This window comes from Protomyctophum bolini (genome assembly GCF_963924005.1).
Source record: "Protomyctophum bolini genome assembly, chromosome: 6".
In the NCBI taxonomy this organism is placed as follows: Eukaryota; Metazoa; Chordata; class Actinopteri; order Myctophiformes; family Myctophidae; genus Protomyctophum; species Protomyctophum bolini.
The window spans coordinates 9,737,589-9,750,188 of record NC_137867.1 but is presented as its reverse complement, the minus strand read 5'-3'; the positions used below and the strand labels follow the sequence as shown (position 1 = coordinate 9,750,188).

Sequence of the window (12,600 nt, the reverse complement as noted above, 5' to 3'; positions counted from 1 at the left end):
GCATTTTTCCCATAGGCATTTCTTAAAGTATTTATTTAAAGACGGTTACGCCGCGGACAAAGCCAACTCAGATCGTGACAAATCATGACAATGAACACTATTTTGGGCGGATCAGAATCATTAGAAAGAAGAAAATAAAGGCAGGAGACAACACTATAGTCTGCTCAGCCCTCAGATCCGGTCTAGAGTCCGTCTACTGTATCCGTTCATTTTTAAACTATGAAACGTACGCAATACAAACTGTTTCCGCATCCGCTCTAAACCGGGTGTTCTTCAGTACATCGATAACGGACCACTTTCACGAGGGGGCGCGGAGACGTACAGCGGTACTCTGCTCTGATTGGCCAGTCGGACATTTCTCTTATCTGTGTGTGCGGTGTTTTGGTGGAAAGCCTGGTGAGGCGAGGTTAGCGGTGTTTTAGAACAAGTGAGGCTGCTTGCGAACATAAACTGTTGGTTTGATAATCTAATAAAGGCGTCCGGAGGGTCACGACATACGTTGCATTCATGACAAAAAGACGCGCCGAGGAGGACGCAGTGTTCTGGGACGCAGCCGGTACTACCAGTACCAACAACTTCAAGAAGAAGAGCTGTTGCGGGTCTTCTGCTTCTTTCTGCGGGGTCGACGCGCAGTTGGACGGCATGGCCAGCATGCTCGATCCGCCATCTCTGCTGCTCGCGGTGCTGGGCAGCCGCTGCAGGAAGAGACTTAACGATAATGATGATGATGGTGATAATCCTCCAGAACAGCATGAAGGACCCGATCGACAACGCAGGAAGACTCCTTCACGTGCAGACAACTGTTCGGCGTTGCAGCAGCAACAGACTTGTGCAAGTTTCTTCTGTGGTGTCCTCCACTCCTCCACCACCGCGTCTGCTCATCATAATAAACGTCTCCGGACAGATGATGATGATGGAGACGTTTCACCACGGACTACTAAATCACGGAATGATGACGTGGTAAGTTAACGATAATCATAAAATGTTATATTGGATTTGTTTCTCCACTCCATTCTACCGCCAGATGCTATTATTTAAATGTTTGGGTTTCCGTCTTTCCGAGGCTACTTGTCCACTAGATGTCACTGGTTACCCGTCAGATAAATAGCGATTATAGTGGTTCTACAGCAATATTATTCCTACCTGTTGTCGAAACCTTATACTCTAAGGTTGAAACCTACTTTGAATTACAAAGGCTTTTAGTGAACTAAAAGTTAGCGTAAGAGACATTTATTTTGGTTAAAACATTTTTTGTTAAAAGATTAAAGCACTTTATTCTGATAGTAAATCATTGCTACAGACTCGGTGTTTGTTCATTAACTACTCGTTCCACTCCAGCTCTTTTATAAAAATCACACCCGTGTGAACTGAGTGGTGCAACTCCCCTCTCCCCCCTCCTCTCCACTCTTTCTCTCTCTCTCATTAACAGGCAGCACAAATACAATCTCTCTCTCTGTTTCTGGCAAACAGCGCCCCTACTGGTACTAATAGTCATATACTCGTGCTCATGGCCACATAGGTACGCACAGACATTGCTGGTTGGGAGTGGTTGCACCACTCAAAAACAGATCATTTTCAAGTGGGTGACATCATGCCAGCCATCATTTGTAGTGTTGCAGTTGTTTGTGTCATCACTTCCAATTTCACTTGTTGAATCTGTATTTTGTGTCCTGTCTGAGTTCTCTATCCTGATGATTGGAATCTCGGAACCCCCTGGGTCAGCTCATTCTATCGTGCCGACCCATGGGGTCCCAAATCAGGGGCGTAAGGTTCCTATAACGACAGTGGATCCCCACCTTAGAGTAGCCTATATATTCTAAGGTGCCCAGGCACCCGCCCTGGTCCAGTGCTTACAGTGAGTCTCTAGTGAGAGAGACTCGCTGTAAGCACTGGACCAGGGCTAGTGTTTCTGCAGGAGTGTGAATGAACCGTGCGGTCACTGGAACAAAGGCACCGTATTAGCATTTGAATACCTGTTCTGGCCCAAGCACCCCCACCCCCCCGTAAAGGTGTGTGACTACGTGACAAAATGACCAGGGGGAGGGGATCTTCAGCCTTCATCTCAGTGGGTGCTGTTTGGCTTATTATTTTGCCAGTGAAAACGGGCAACGGAAACCGCTGCAACCGATTTGGTAGCTTTGATTCCTCTCTTCCTTCCTTGTTTATTGACATCCTATTGAATCACTCAAACGCCGCAGAAACAAGTTATTCATGTTTGTGTACCAGGTAGCAGGTTAGTGCTGGAACAGGACCCCATGGTATTAAGTCTTAAAAATGTCAGAAACTTTACTACCATTGGGTTCTGGCTCGTGGGGCTAGAATGATTGGATACAATTAGCCTACAGATAACAGTGAACATGACATCCTGCACAAATTATTAACTCATTTCAACATTGTGATTACAAGTGGCAGCAGACCCAACAAGAGTTTTTGCCTGACAGCCTAGTGGCGAGTACAGGTGATTGATGGCCCAGAAGACCCCATGAAGACGTAGGGCTGTATTTTGCGTGCCTCCAGGTCTTTAGTTTACTCAAGTTAGGTAATAAGACCTGGTACTTAAGACACGCAAAATACAGCCCAAAGGCAGAAATTTGCGTTGATTGGCCTACCGATACTGCTTGTCTTTTCTCCGTGGCAGTGGGGAAGAAACTCTTAACGGGCAATCAAATTATGTATCGTGTTATAGGCCATTCTGTATATTCAGGGCATCAGTATGCTTTACAGAATGTCATCATTCATAATGCTCACATCATTAGTTATGGATTTGTTCTTGGTAACTCGTAACAAATCTTTCAAATATCACTCCCCCCCCCCCCCCCCCCCCCCATGATTTCATCATTTTATTTTGGGTAAGTGGGTTCCGTTTCAAAAAGCTTAATTATTCTTACAGATCGCTGTGGTAGGATCAAGTCAAGTATAGGCTACTGTTGTAGAAATATTGTGCTATAAGACTATGTACAGAATGAAAACCCTATCTAATTAAATGTAGGATATTAAGTCGGCATTCTTTTGGTCTGCTGCCACTTGCCATGATAGGAGGTTATTATTTCACCAATACAAGAAATAAAACGATATAATAAAGAAAAGCACACAATCCAGATCCAAGCGATCAGATGCAATTCAACAGCGTTCTTATCAGAAGCAGGTGGGGCCGGGTCTTTGAGCAACGGTGTTGTACATTCAAATTAGGCAGCCCTATGCAGTATATGGAATGCTGAATGCATGTGCTAACAATACCACTCATTTTCAAAGCAAAAGACGTGTCGGATGGATCGCGTCAGATAATCCCCACATCGCCTACAACAACTTCCGTGAACCAAATTCACTGTAGCCTTTTCATAAATTAAATGTATATTTGTACTTGGGGCTGGGCTGTCATGAAACTTTATAATGGTCATATAAATTCATAGTTTCAACACCAACACCACCACCAAGTACCACTACTACTACTACTAGTAGTAGTGAATTAGCAAACTGGACATTGAATGTTTCTATCTTATCCTCGTGTTGCACTTCTGTTTTCCAATTAATTTTTATTTTTGTTGTTTCTCAGCACACGTCCATTGTGCTTCAACTACACACAGCCATCTGCATTCATGTCTGCATTGACTTCTGTGTGCGCCCTCTCCTTCCCAGCCCCTCCCAACCCTCACAGGGGAAAATCTCGGGAGGAAAAATGACGTAGCGTCATAAATAGACCCTAGCTCCAAAATTCAGTTCATAAAGAGCTGGAGAGCATGGAGACTGTTACTGAACAAACACTCCTCAGCAATGTGTGTTGTATCAGAATATAGAGCTATTTAACACTTATTTGAACCAAAGAAAACCACTTGCCCTACCTTTTTCAATTCATCATATATAGTTGGAAAGGTATAGGATGGCAGTTTGGTTCTAAAATGTACTGTGTATGCTTTGGTGCTTTGAAAAGGGGCATCCTCCAAATTGTGTTACTCAACGCTGACTTAAAAATCATCTCTCTCTCTCTCTCTCTCTCTCTCTCTCTCGTTTATTTTTCTTTCTTCTAGGGTGATGCTGACTGCACCCGTGACCTTTGCACTTTCAACTCCTTCCAGTACTGGAGGGTGCCCTTGCCTGAAATTGACCAATCCCTGTTTGACGAACCAAGAGCGAAGCCAAAGGACAAAAACGTCTCTACTCCTGACACCATGGAAACCTGAAGCAGACAAAAGGATGCACCAACGGGTTGCTTCGGATGCTCCCAATAGAGACGCATTCATTAACCCATTAAGACCGTAGGCTGATTTTACAAATGTTTTCTAAATCAGTCGTTCTCAAACCTTTTTGTGCCAAGGACCCCCAAATCTATATTTGACCGCAGACCCCATCTGTAAATGTTTTTTGTGCCAAGGAGACCCCCAGAAGAGAATATTCGAAAATCTAATATTTTCAAACACTTACTGTAGAAATGTTCTAAACTAACAGATGTATATGTTCACAGCATGGCATTAAGTGACAATGTGAACTTGTACGTCTGCTATTTTTTGAGAACCACTGTTCTAAAGAGTTTTCTGAAAAACCTATGTTGCTATAGCTAAAATCTGAAATGACTGGTTTTAATGGGTTAAAAAGTCATAATGCTGGTGTTGGAACGTTAATCTGGAACTGAAGCAAAGGTGACTGAAAACGAATTCAGACAGCAATGCTAACATGAGTTCATCATAACGTTTGGGTCTGAATTCGCATTTAACAGATTATATTAATATAAGGGGAATCACACCAAATGCATGGTCATTACAACCACTACATACAAAACCTATTAGACACACTAGAGATGACAGTAACTTAGCCTATATGATTTCTTTTTATATTGATGTTGCCAATAATGAACATAAAACATTCCAGTTGTCCTCGTTTGAAACATTCCAGTTGTCTTCCTGCTAGACATGCTATCGTCTATGTCGGGTAGAAATCTCATCACTGTATTTTAACAATTTGTGTGTTTTATTTCTTTGTTTTCTTTTTGGTAAATTAACCCATTCTGACCGGGCACCCGTTTTGGTGTTAGCATCATGTTGTGCTTTAGCTATTGAAAAATAGCAGATCTACAAGCTCATATCGCGCCACCGAGTGGCGCGATACGAGCTTGTAGGTCTGCTATTTTTTTTAAATTCGAAGAACGACTGACATTTTTAGAATCTGATCTCAGGTCAGAATGGGTTCATCAGACCAGTGTGTGTCCAGTGGAAACCTCGTATGAATCTGATCTCAGGTCAGAATGGGTTAAAGCCATACTTGATCATACCATAGCCTCGCACAAAAGCATCAAAAGTAGCAGATCTGCAAACTTGAAACGTGGCATGCACGACACCTTTCGAGTTTGTAGATCTGCTACTTTTGATATTTCTGAGTTTGAATCCACACAGCAAGGGATCAGTTAACAGTTTTGGACATAATATGACGTTTCCAGATACATGCAGAGCAGATAAACAATACATGCAATGCAAATAGTCAGAAAAGCTCAGAGTAGTATGCAATCTATTCGATTTTGAGCGCAGTATTCTTGACTTCTTGACTACGGCTTTCGCTGGCTTCCTTTAGTGATCCTTTTTCTTTTCTTAACCGTGAAAGTAACTCAATCCCTGCTTGTCTGCTGTAGGTTGCTTGTTTGTTTTGCTGATGTGATGTTTAGTTTTACTAGACCATTTGTGTTTACTGCGACATTCATGCTCGTTGCAGATGTTGGATGACACTTTATGAACACTCATGCACTCACGACTTTCGCTGGCTTCCTTTAGTGATCCTTTTTCTTTTTCTTTTTCTTAACCGTGAAAGTAACTCAATCCCTGCTTGTCTGCTGTAGGTTGCTTGTTTGTTTTGCTGATGTGATGTTTAGTTTTACTAGACCATTTGTGTTTACTGCGACATTCATGCTCGTTGCAGATGTTGGATGACACTTTATGAACACTCATGCACTGGTCTCACTATAGACGAGAGGTTACCCAGTAGTTCAACACTCGCTTCAATAACGCCAGTACTAGTTAACACTAGTTAACTAGTTAAGTCAGGACGTTTGTCCAATACTGGTCGGGTGGTGAGACCAGTACAGCTGCTGTGCTGTTAGTGTTATATGCCATTATAAAACTATACTTTATATTAGCCAGTTCAGTTGTTGAAAAGCAGTGCAGGTTGCTTGTTCGTTATACATATTTTGTTGTTTTCTTTTAATAAAGTTCTTTTTTTAAATTCATCCTAGTGTCGAGTTTTGGACTAAACTGTTGTGTGCCCAGCCTGATTTGTTCTTTATACGGGATAGTTATTGCAGATAGTTGTTGAAGAGTGGTTTGACAGCGTATTTAAGCCTGACGTATACTTGGCACAATGATATACTGTAGTTGGTACAACGGTGTGTCCCAGATTCAAAGCATTGTGAACTTGTAGAGCTGCTATTTCTGGTGTGTGATACATGCAAGAAGGTATGCGGCCAGGTTCAGACCTGGTTCAGACCCATCTGTCACAATGTCACATGGAACTACTTTTTTTGGCCGTGGTGATATGGACACAAAAAGGTTGAAAAAAACAATTCTTTATGATAGAGGGGTCAAAAATGAACGAAAGTTGCACTAATATTTTAGAAATAGGTCAACAATACAAATGACGTTAGTTTTGTGGATTAATTTACTTTTAATGCGTGGCCCCCTGTGCCCCCCACAAAGTGACTGGAACTACTTAATATTTCACCAAAACCAGAGCAGAACTCCCACCATGGGACTTAAATATAGTATCTCTTGTTGAAATCATGCAGGCCATATTCTTTGACTCTTTGAAATCCTGTTTGTTTTAATTGAGTGAGTAAAGATGTGGACACAAATCCTAATTGTGGTGCCCTTATTTTGTTTAGTATTTAAATAATGTTCTAAACTAACTAGTGGCATGAAGTGACGCAATGTGAGCTTGTATGTCTGCTATTTTAGGACCACTGTTCTAAAGTCGAGCAGACTTGATGGATGTCGCAGATGTTACAGAAGTCTGCTGTGACTACATGGAGTGTCACATGACCGCTGACAACTGTGTAGAGATCCACGTCTTGGCCAAAAAATACTCTACAAGCAGGTCGGTGGTGTGTAAATTTACCCAACTTGTTGGGTAAATTTAATTTGTTTATGGATTTTACTCCTACAGTATAAATTAGTTTTTATTACAATCTCTCTGTCTCTGTGGACACTGACAGAGATCCTCTCCAATGACCATCTCAATGTGCCAGAGGAGGACATGGTGTCTGATGCTGCCATGAGCCATCTGTAATGTTCATGCATTTGACAGTTTAACCTTTCATCCATAAGGGGGCGCTTGGCATGTCAGAATACTAATAACACCACTGAAGAAAAGGTCCCGGATGTCAGATTGTTATGTGTTGTCAGCGAAGCATGTAGATGGATTCATAGCTTGCATTGATTCATGTGTTCATACCAAGATAATTCAATAAACAAGTCTTTGGAGTTAAAGCAGTGCTTTGTGGATCAATTCCAAAACTTTACACCATCTTGTGGTTAAACGCATGTACTGACCACGGGCTGACATTTGACATGGTCAGTCTCATGTTGCCACACTTACCGTTGTTTCTTTAAAAGTTCTATATACCTTGAATGAGTCCAAATCAATGCGGAAGCAGGTAAGGAGGTGGCGAACTCTAAAGATCCAAGGCAGCTCTGTGCAGTTGAGGTAGAAAATCCTTTATTTCATGAAGATTAAAAGTGTTAAAAAAACGCTTTTCGGCCAGCAAGGGCCTTCATCAGGGTAAACCAGTTGACCCCGACCTCATCCTACGTTATAAACAAATTAATTTAGAAATGCTGGGCACAGTAAAAAAAAAAGTTGAGTATGTCTATGAGAATATGTTGATGTAAATCGCTCTAAAAGCTGTTTAAAGCAGGCAGGATAATTAAAGTATAAAAACATTTGTAACCAAATGAAAATGTCTCCTATAGCTTGGGGTGATAACCAGTTCAATGGAATCATACAACAATGATGCGTACAATAAGGACACCTCAAACCAAATGTACAAATACTATTATAGACATTATTTAACCCATTTTGGGCGGGAAGCCCTTTTGGGGTGTTAAACATTATGTTATAATTTAGCTATTGAAAAATAGCAGATCATACGAGCTTGTAGGTCTGCTATTTTTGAAAAGTCGTTAACATGAGGCGCAAATCTTTTAATATATATTCTTTCGAAGAGTAAAAAACATTGTTCACCCAGTAGTATCCAGTTGAACTAGTAAATCATCGAGTGTTGTGTCTGTTGTTGAAGGTGCCGGAGCACATCCGTATACACCTCTCATCAGGCCCTCTTACCTACACACTGTGATTGAGTGTCTGTAGGACGTGGTGAAAGAATCCCAGGGCTGTCAAGAGGTTCATCTCTGAGGCCGAGACCTACCAGAGCCTCATTTCTGAGGCTGAGGACCAGCGTCTGCAGTCCTATACCGTAACACAGCACGCCCCCGTAGGACCACAGGTACCCACTCTATTATCACATCACACCACAGGTACCCACTCTATATGTGATTTTTCTCAAGCTTTGCTCTATGAAATTAAACTATAATATGGGGAGATATGTCTTTGTTATCACATGTGTCGCACACTGGATTTCTTGCTGCCTGCCTGCCTGCCTGCCTGCCTGCCTGCCTGCCTGCCTGCCTGCCTGCCTGCCTGCCTGCCTGCCTGCCTGCCTTCCTGTCTGTCTGCCTTCCTGTCTGCCTACCCGCCAGCCAGCCAGCAGCCACCCGGTCCTGCTATGCCTCTCCACCTGCAATCTACTTGTCATTTATCTTGGTTGTCATTTCTTTACCAATTGTTGCACAAAGGGTCTTTGAAGGAGGAGGTCACGAACCGTTCAAGGCAACGTGAACAAGACTCCAGCAGACCTTTGGACCAGGGGCTGATAATGAAGAGGAAGAATTTGCCTTCTCCCTTCACACAGGTCTGATGAGAATGTGTTACTGCAGCCATGGTGAGTGTGGATTTACTTTATAGGATGTTTTAAACTGATTCAAGTGCAGTCAAACTTATTATGAACTTGACTTCTTTGATACAGGGAGCTATTTTTACATGAAAATGGTATGGTAAACAAGTGTGATACTTCTTACGGTTGTGTTCTATTCCACTCAACAGGTTTTTGGCTTATACTGGAAAGCCTCTGCCACACTAAACAGAAAGGAACCTTAATTGTTTCGAATTTGCCATTTATTAAACTTGTGTTTACCTGCTAATTAATGTCTGTTTATAGTGGCAATGCCAATGTGCTAATAGGTTTATATAGTTGAGGATAGGTTTTTTTTAAATATGTTTTCTTGTCTATCACATGTTCTGTTTAACCGGCAAGTTTTTAGGTGAGGAAACGTTTACGTCTGTCTGTCCAGTTGCCTGGACACTGGCGGAAGTTTTGTTGCATTGCATTGAGGTCCAATGTGTTTGAGCCTGTGGTCCCACTATGCGCTTAGACGCGCCAGACGTGACCCATTTTGGAATATGGCAATTTACAAGTTGTTGTGTTGTGTTATGCACCGACCACCACCTCCGGAAAAGAGACTAATAGCCTATACAAGCCATGCTATGTGCCCCTTAAAAAAGTAGGTAATAAAGCAACATAGGCTGGCCCCCATGGTATAACTCAGAAACTATAAACCTCAGAAGGTTTCTAGAAACAACTAGAAGCTCTTTGACCACAAGACCCACAAGACGAGTGAGAGAAGTGTGAGAGAAAGTGTCCTGGCAAAATCTTACAAATTCAACATTCCATTGCCGGTCTTATCAGAACTGGACGATGTAACACGTCTGTCTGACAGACAGACAGGCAGGCAGACAGGCAGGCAGGCAGGCAGGCAGGCAGACAGGCAGGCAGGCAGGCAGGCAGGCAGACATACAGACAGACAGACAGACAGACAGGCAGGCAGGCAGTCAGACAGACAGACAGACAGGCAGGCAGGCAGGCAGTCAGACAGACAGTCAGACAGACAGACAGACAGACAGGCAGGCAGGCAGGCAGACAGACAGACAGACAGACAGACAGACAGACAGACAGACAGACAGACAGACAGACGCCTAGTATCCATCCGCCACTTCATTTGTCACATAGGGCATGACAACAAACAGCAGACATCCATCCATTGTCCATACAAACTCTAGCCTGTTGTGAACCTGTGTGTGTGCGCGTGCGCACGCGTGTGTGCGTACGCAGGCAGGCAGGGGAGTAGCTCCACCATGCAGCCTTGACCCATGTGTACAAATGTCAGGAAACGGATGTGTGTTTGTTTCCTACCCAGGACCATTGTTGTTGTCTGGCCGTGCGGAACGGTACATGAGCAGCATATTCTACAAAGTCACAATGTGGCAAATGTCCCCGCCGATAATATGGATGCTAAGTGGGTAAATCCTGAACATGAAGGCGGTTGTCTCTTTTTTCCACACACAGCTGGTCCCAATAGGGACGCCAGGGTTCAAGTGGATGCGTCCTGTGTACTCCAGTAAACGCAACAGGGTTATAGTCTCTGTACTTGGCCCGCTCTTTTTCCCTCTACATCAAAACTATTTGCTGAACATAGCCGACCCCCCCCCCCCACCCTGCCCCCAGTATAAGGATGCTACTGTAGGTTTAAGTGGTTCAAAAAAGGCTCAGGCTGAGAGACTATATTATGTCAAACATCCGGTGGGTGTTTTTCCCCCTGTAGTGTAGTGGTTTCGGGGACACAGCAGCCCACTGGAGGAGGAGGTGGTTCACACGAATCAAATGAGTCTTTAGTTCTTAGAGCAAAGCAGCTCACCGAAACCTCTGCCACAGCATGAGCGTCACGGAAAAGGTGTCTGATAACATCTCGTTAAGCAGGCTGGTGGATTGAGTGGAGATTGGGGACTGATGCACTCTGCTCGCTCTCTCTCTCTCTCTCTCTCTCTCTCTCTCTCTCTCTGTGTGTGTGTGTGTGTGTGTGTGTGTGTGTGTGTCCTCTGCTGCAAATGTTAAGAATGTGATTCATATAGCAGGTTGTTTAGAGACTATTCTGTAGGTTAATTTGTTTACTTGTCGTCCTATAGTGTCTTTGAGGCTCTAAGTTGTTCCGTCTGCACTGCACTCTTATGTGTTTCTTTGCCTTGGTTGATGCTTACTCTCCTGATTTCGATCTCACACTTTGACATTAAGAGTGTCCACTAAATGCCTTGAATTGTAATCCTAAAATGAGACTGGAGACGAGAGTGGATTGTGTGCACACACTGTGGATTGTGTACACGCGCTGTGGATTGTGTACACGCGCTGTGGATTGTGTACACGCGCTGTGGATTGTGTACACGCACTGTGTACACAAGTGTGGCATCTAGACTAAACACCCTTTTTACTCCTTCTGCAGTCCAGAAAGTCTTGGATTGAAGAGACGTTCTTCAAGAGGGAGTGTTTGAAGTTTATACCGTCCTCCAGGGACCTTCACAGGTAACTATAACATCCATTTGTAAATGATTTGTGTCCCAAACTAATTATAAAACAGGTATACAGGGCTTAAGTTGTCAAGAAAATACCTCCCTAGCCTATCATGCATGCGTGATAGATCTATTGCATTTTATGTAGACATAGCACTCTATAGTGTGACATTATCTGACATAACACTCTATTGCTTACTGTAAGTGCGTCTGCTAAATGCTTAAATTGTATGATAGGCTAACATGGCTTAAAATCCCTATACTGTATGTAGTATTCGGTCTGCCTACTTCCATTCCACTTTCTTTTCTAACGTGACATTTCCTGTTTTTGTTTTTTACAGATGCTTGCCAGCATGCCAAGTGTGCCAAAATTTGATAAGGTACGAATCGTACAATATATTCCAGGAGAGAGAGAGAGAGAGAGAGAGAGAGAGAGAGTGTGTGTGTGTGTGTGTGTGAAAATGTTGAATCATTGAATCATTTAGATTTTCTTCCCTAGCAAGAAATCCTTTTTACATGGGGCCAAATACATATCAACTGTGGCCAAATACATCAATGTGGGTGTCCACGAAAAGGTTTGAGAACTTCTGCCCAAATATATGTAATTGGCCACCGACCCCCCCCCCATCTGAAAATATGTTGTTCCAGGGACCCCCCCCCCCCCAGAAGCAAAGATTTGAGTTAAAAACGTTCCTGCTCTGAACGAATATATATATATATATTCAAAGATTTGCGGCACATTTTCACGATTAAAAAAAGAAAAAGAACGCTCCTCTGCCTCCATGCATGTGTTCTTATAGATGCCACTGTGGTCGTCTGGTAGGGGAGCACTCGCCGCAGGCCTCGGCCCCTCCTCCAGCGCCCCCGGGCCCTGGGCCGGGACGTCCTCCAGACGACGACTGGACCGTGGAGCTACACACACGGGCCAGTCCCACCAACGCCTACGGCACCATCGACTTCCAGGACATTGCCACGCGCGCCAGCCGGGCTAAGGTCTGTACCAGTGGTTCCCCAAAGTGGGGTGCGGCCGGGGACCCCTAATATAGAGCGGCGCAGTCCCTCCCCCTTTCAGAACATAACGAACGGCCCAGGAAATGAAAACGCAATGCATTTCCCCATAGGCAGTTTTTATTTAATTTATTTAAAGACCTTTTAAGCGTCGTACGAAGC

General features: G+C 43.5%; 2 protein-coding genes across 3 annotated transcripts in view; both read left to right on the top strand.

Moving 5' to 3' along the window:
* The first annotated feature begins 382 nt into the window (after positions 1 to 382).
* Positions 383 to 6,419, top strand: LOC308316832 (uncharacterized protein). Of its 2 annotated transcripts, XR_013964216.1 has the most exons (3): positions 383 to 960; positions 4,026 to 4,984; positions 5,236 to 6,419. XR_013964216.1 is itself a non-coding variant. In XM_080765624.1 (2 exons), the coding sequence occupies exons 1-2, from the start codon at positions 508 to 510 to the stop codon at positions 4,176 to 4,178; spliced, it is 606 nt and encodes a 201-aa protein (XP_080621750.1). In that variant the 5' UTR covers positions 383 to 507; the 3' UTR covers positions 4,179 to 5,055. The 2 variants fall into 2 exon arrangements, 1 of the variants encoding a protein (XP_080621750.1); XM_080765624.1 differs by lacking the exon at positions 5,236 to 6,419 and having other exon boundaries at positions 4,026 to 5,055.
* Positions 6,420 to 8,819: 2,400 nt separating this feature from the next.
* The window catches only part of trpm6 (transient receptor potential cation channel, subfamily M, member 6), a 57,342-nt gene continuing 53,561 nt past the window's right edge, over positions 8,820 to 12,600 (top strand). The window contains exons 1-4 of the mRNA XM_080765932.1: positions 8,820 to 8,974; positions 11,364 to 11,443; positions 11,772 to 11,810; positions 12,231 to 12,423. Coding sequence (XP_080622058.1) covers positions 8,972 to 8,974; positions 11,364 to 11,443; positions 11,772 to 11,810; positions 12,231 to 12,423 — 315 coding nt within the window. The 5' untranslated portion in view covers positions 8,820 to 8,971. The remainder of the gene's footprint in view (positions 8,975 to 11,363; positions 11,444 to 11,771; positions 11,811 to 12,230; positions 12,424 to 12,600) is intronic.

Coding starts and splice junctions, on each gene's coding strand:
- LOC308316832 (XM_080765624.1), top strand. CDS start 508: ATGACAAAAAGACGCGCCGAGGAGGACGCAGTGTTCTGGGACGCAGCC. Junction 961..4,025: donor AATCACGGAATGATGACGTG/GTAAGTTAACGA, acceptor TCTTTCTTCTAG/GGTGATGCTGACTGCACCCG.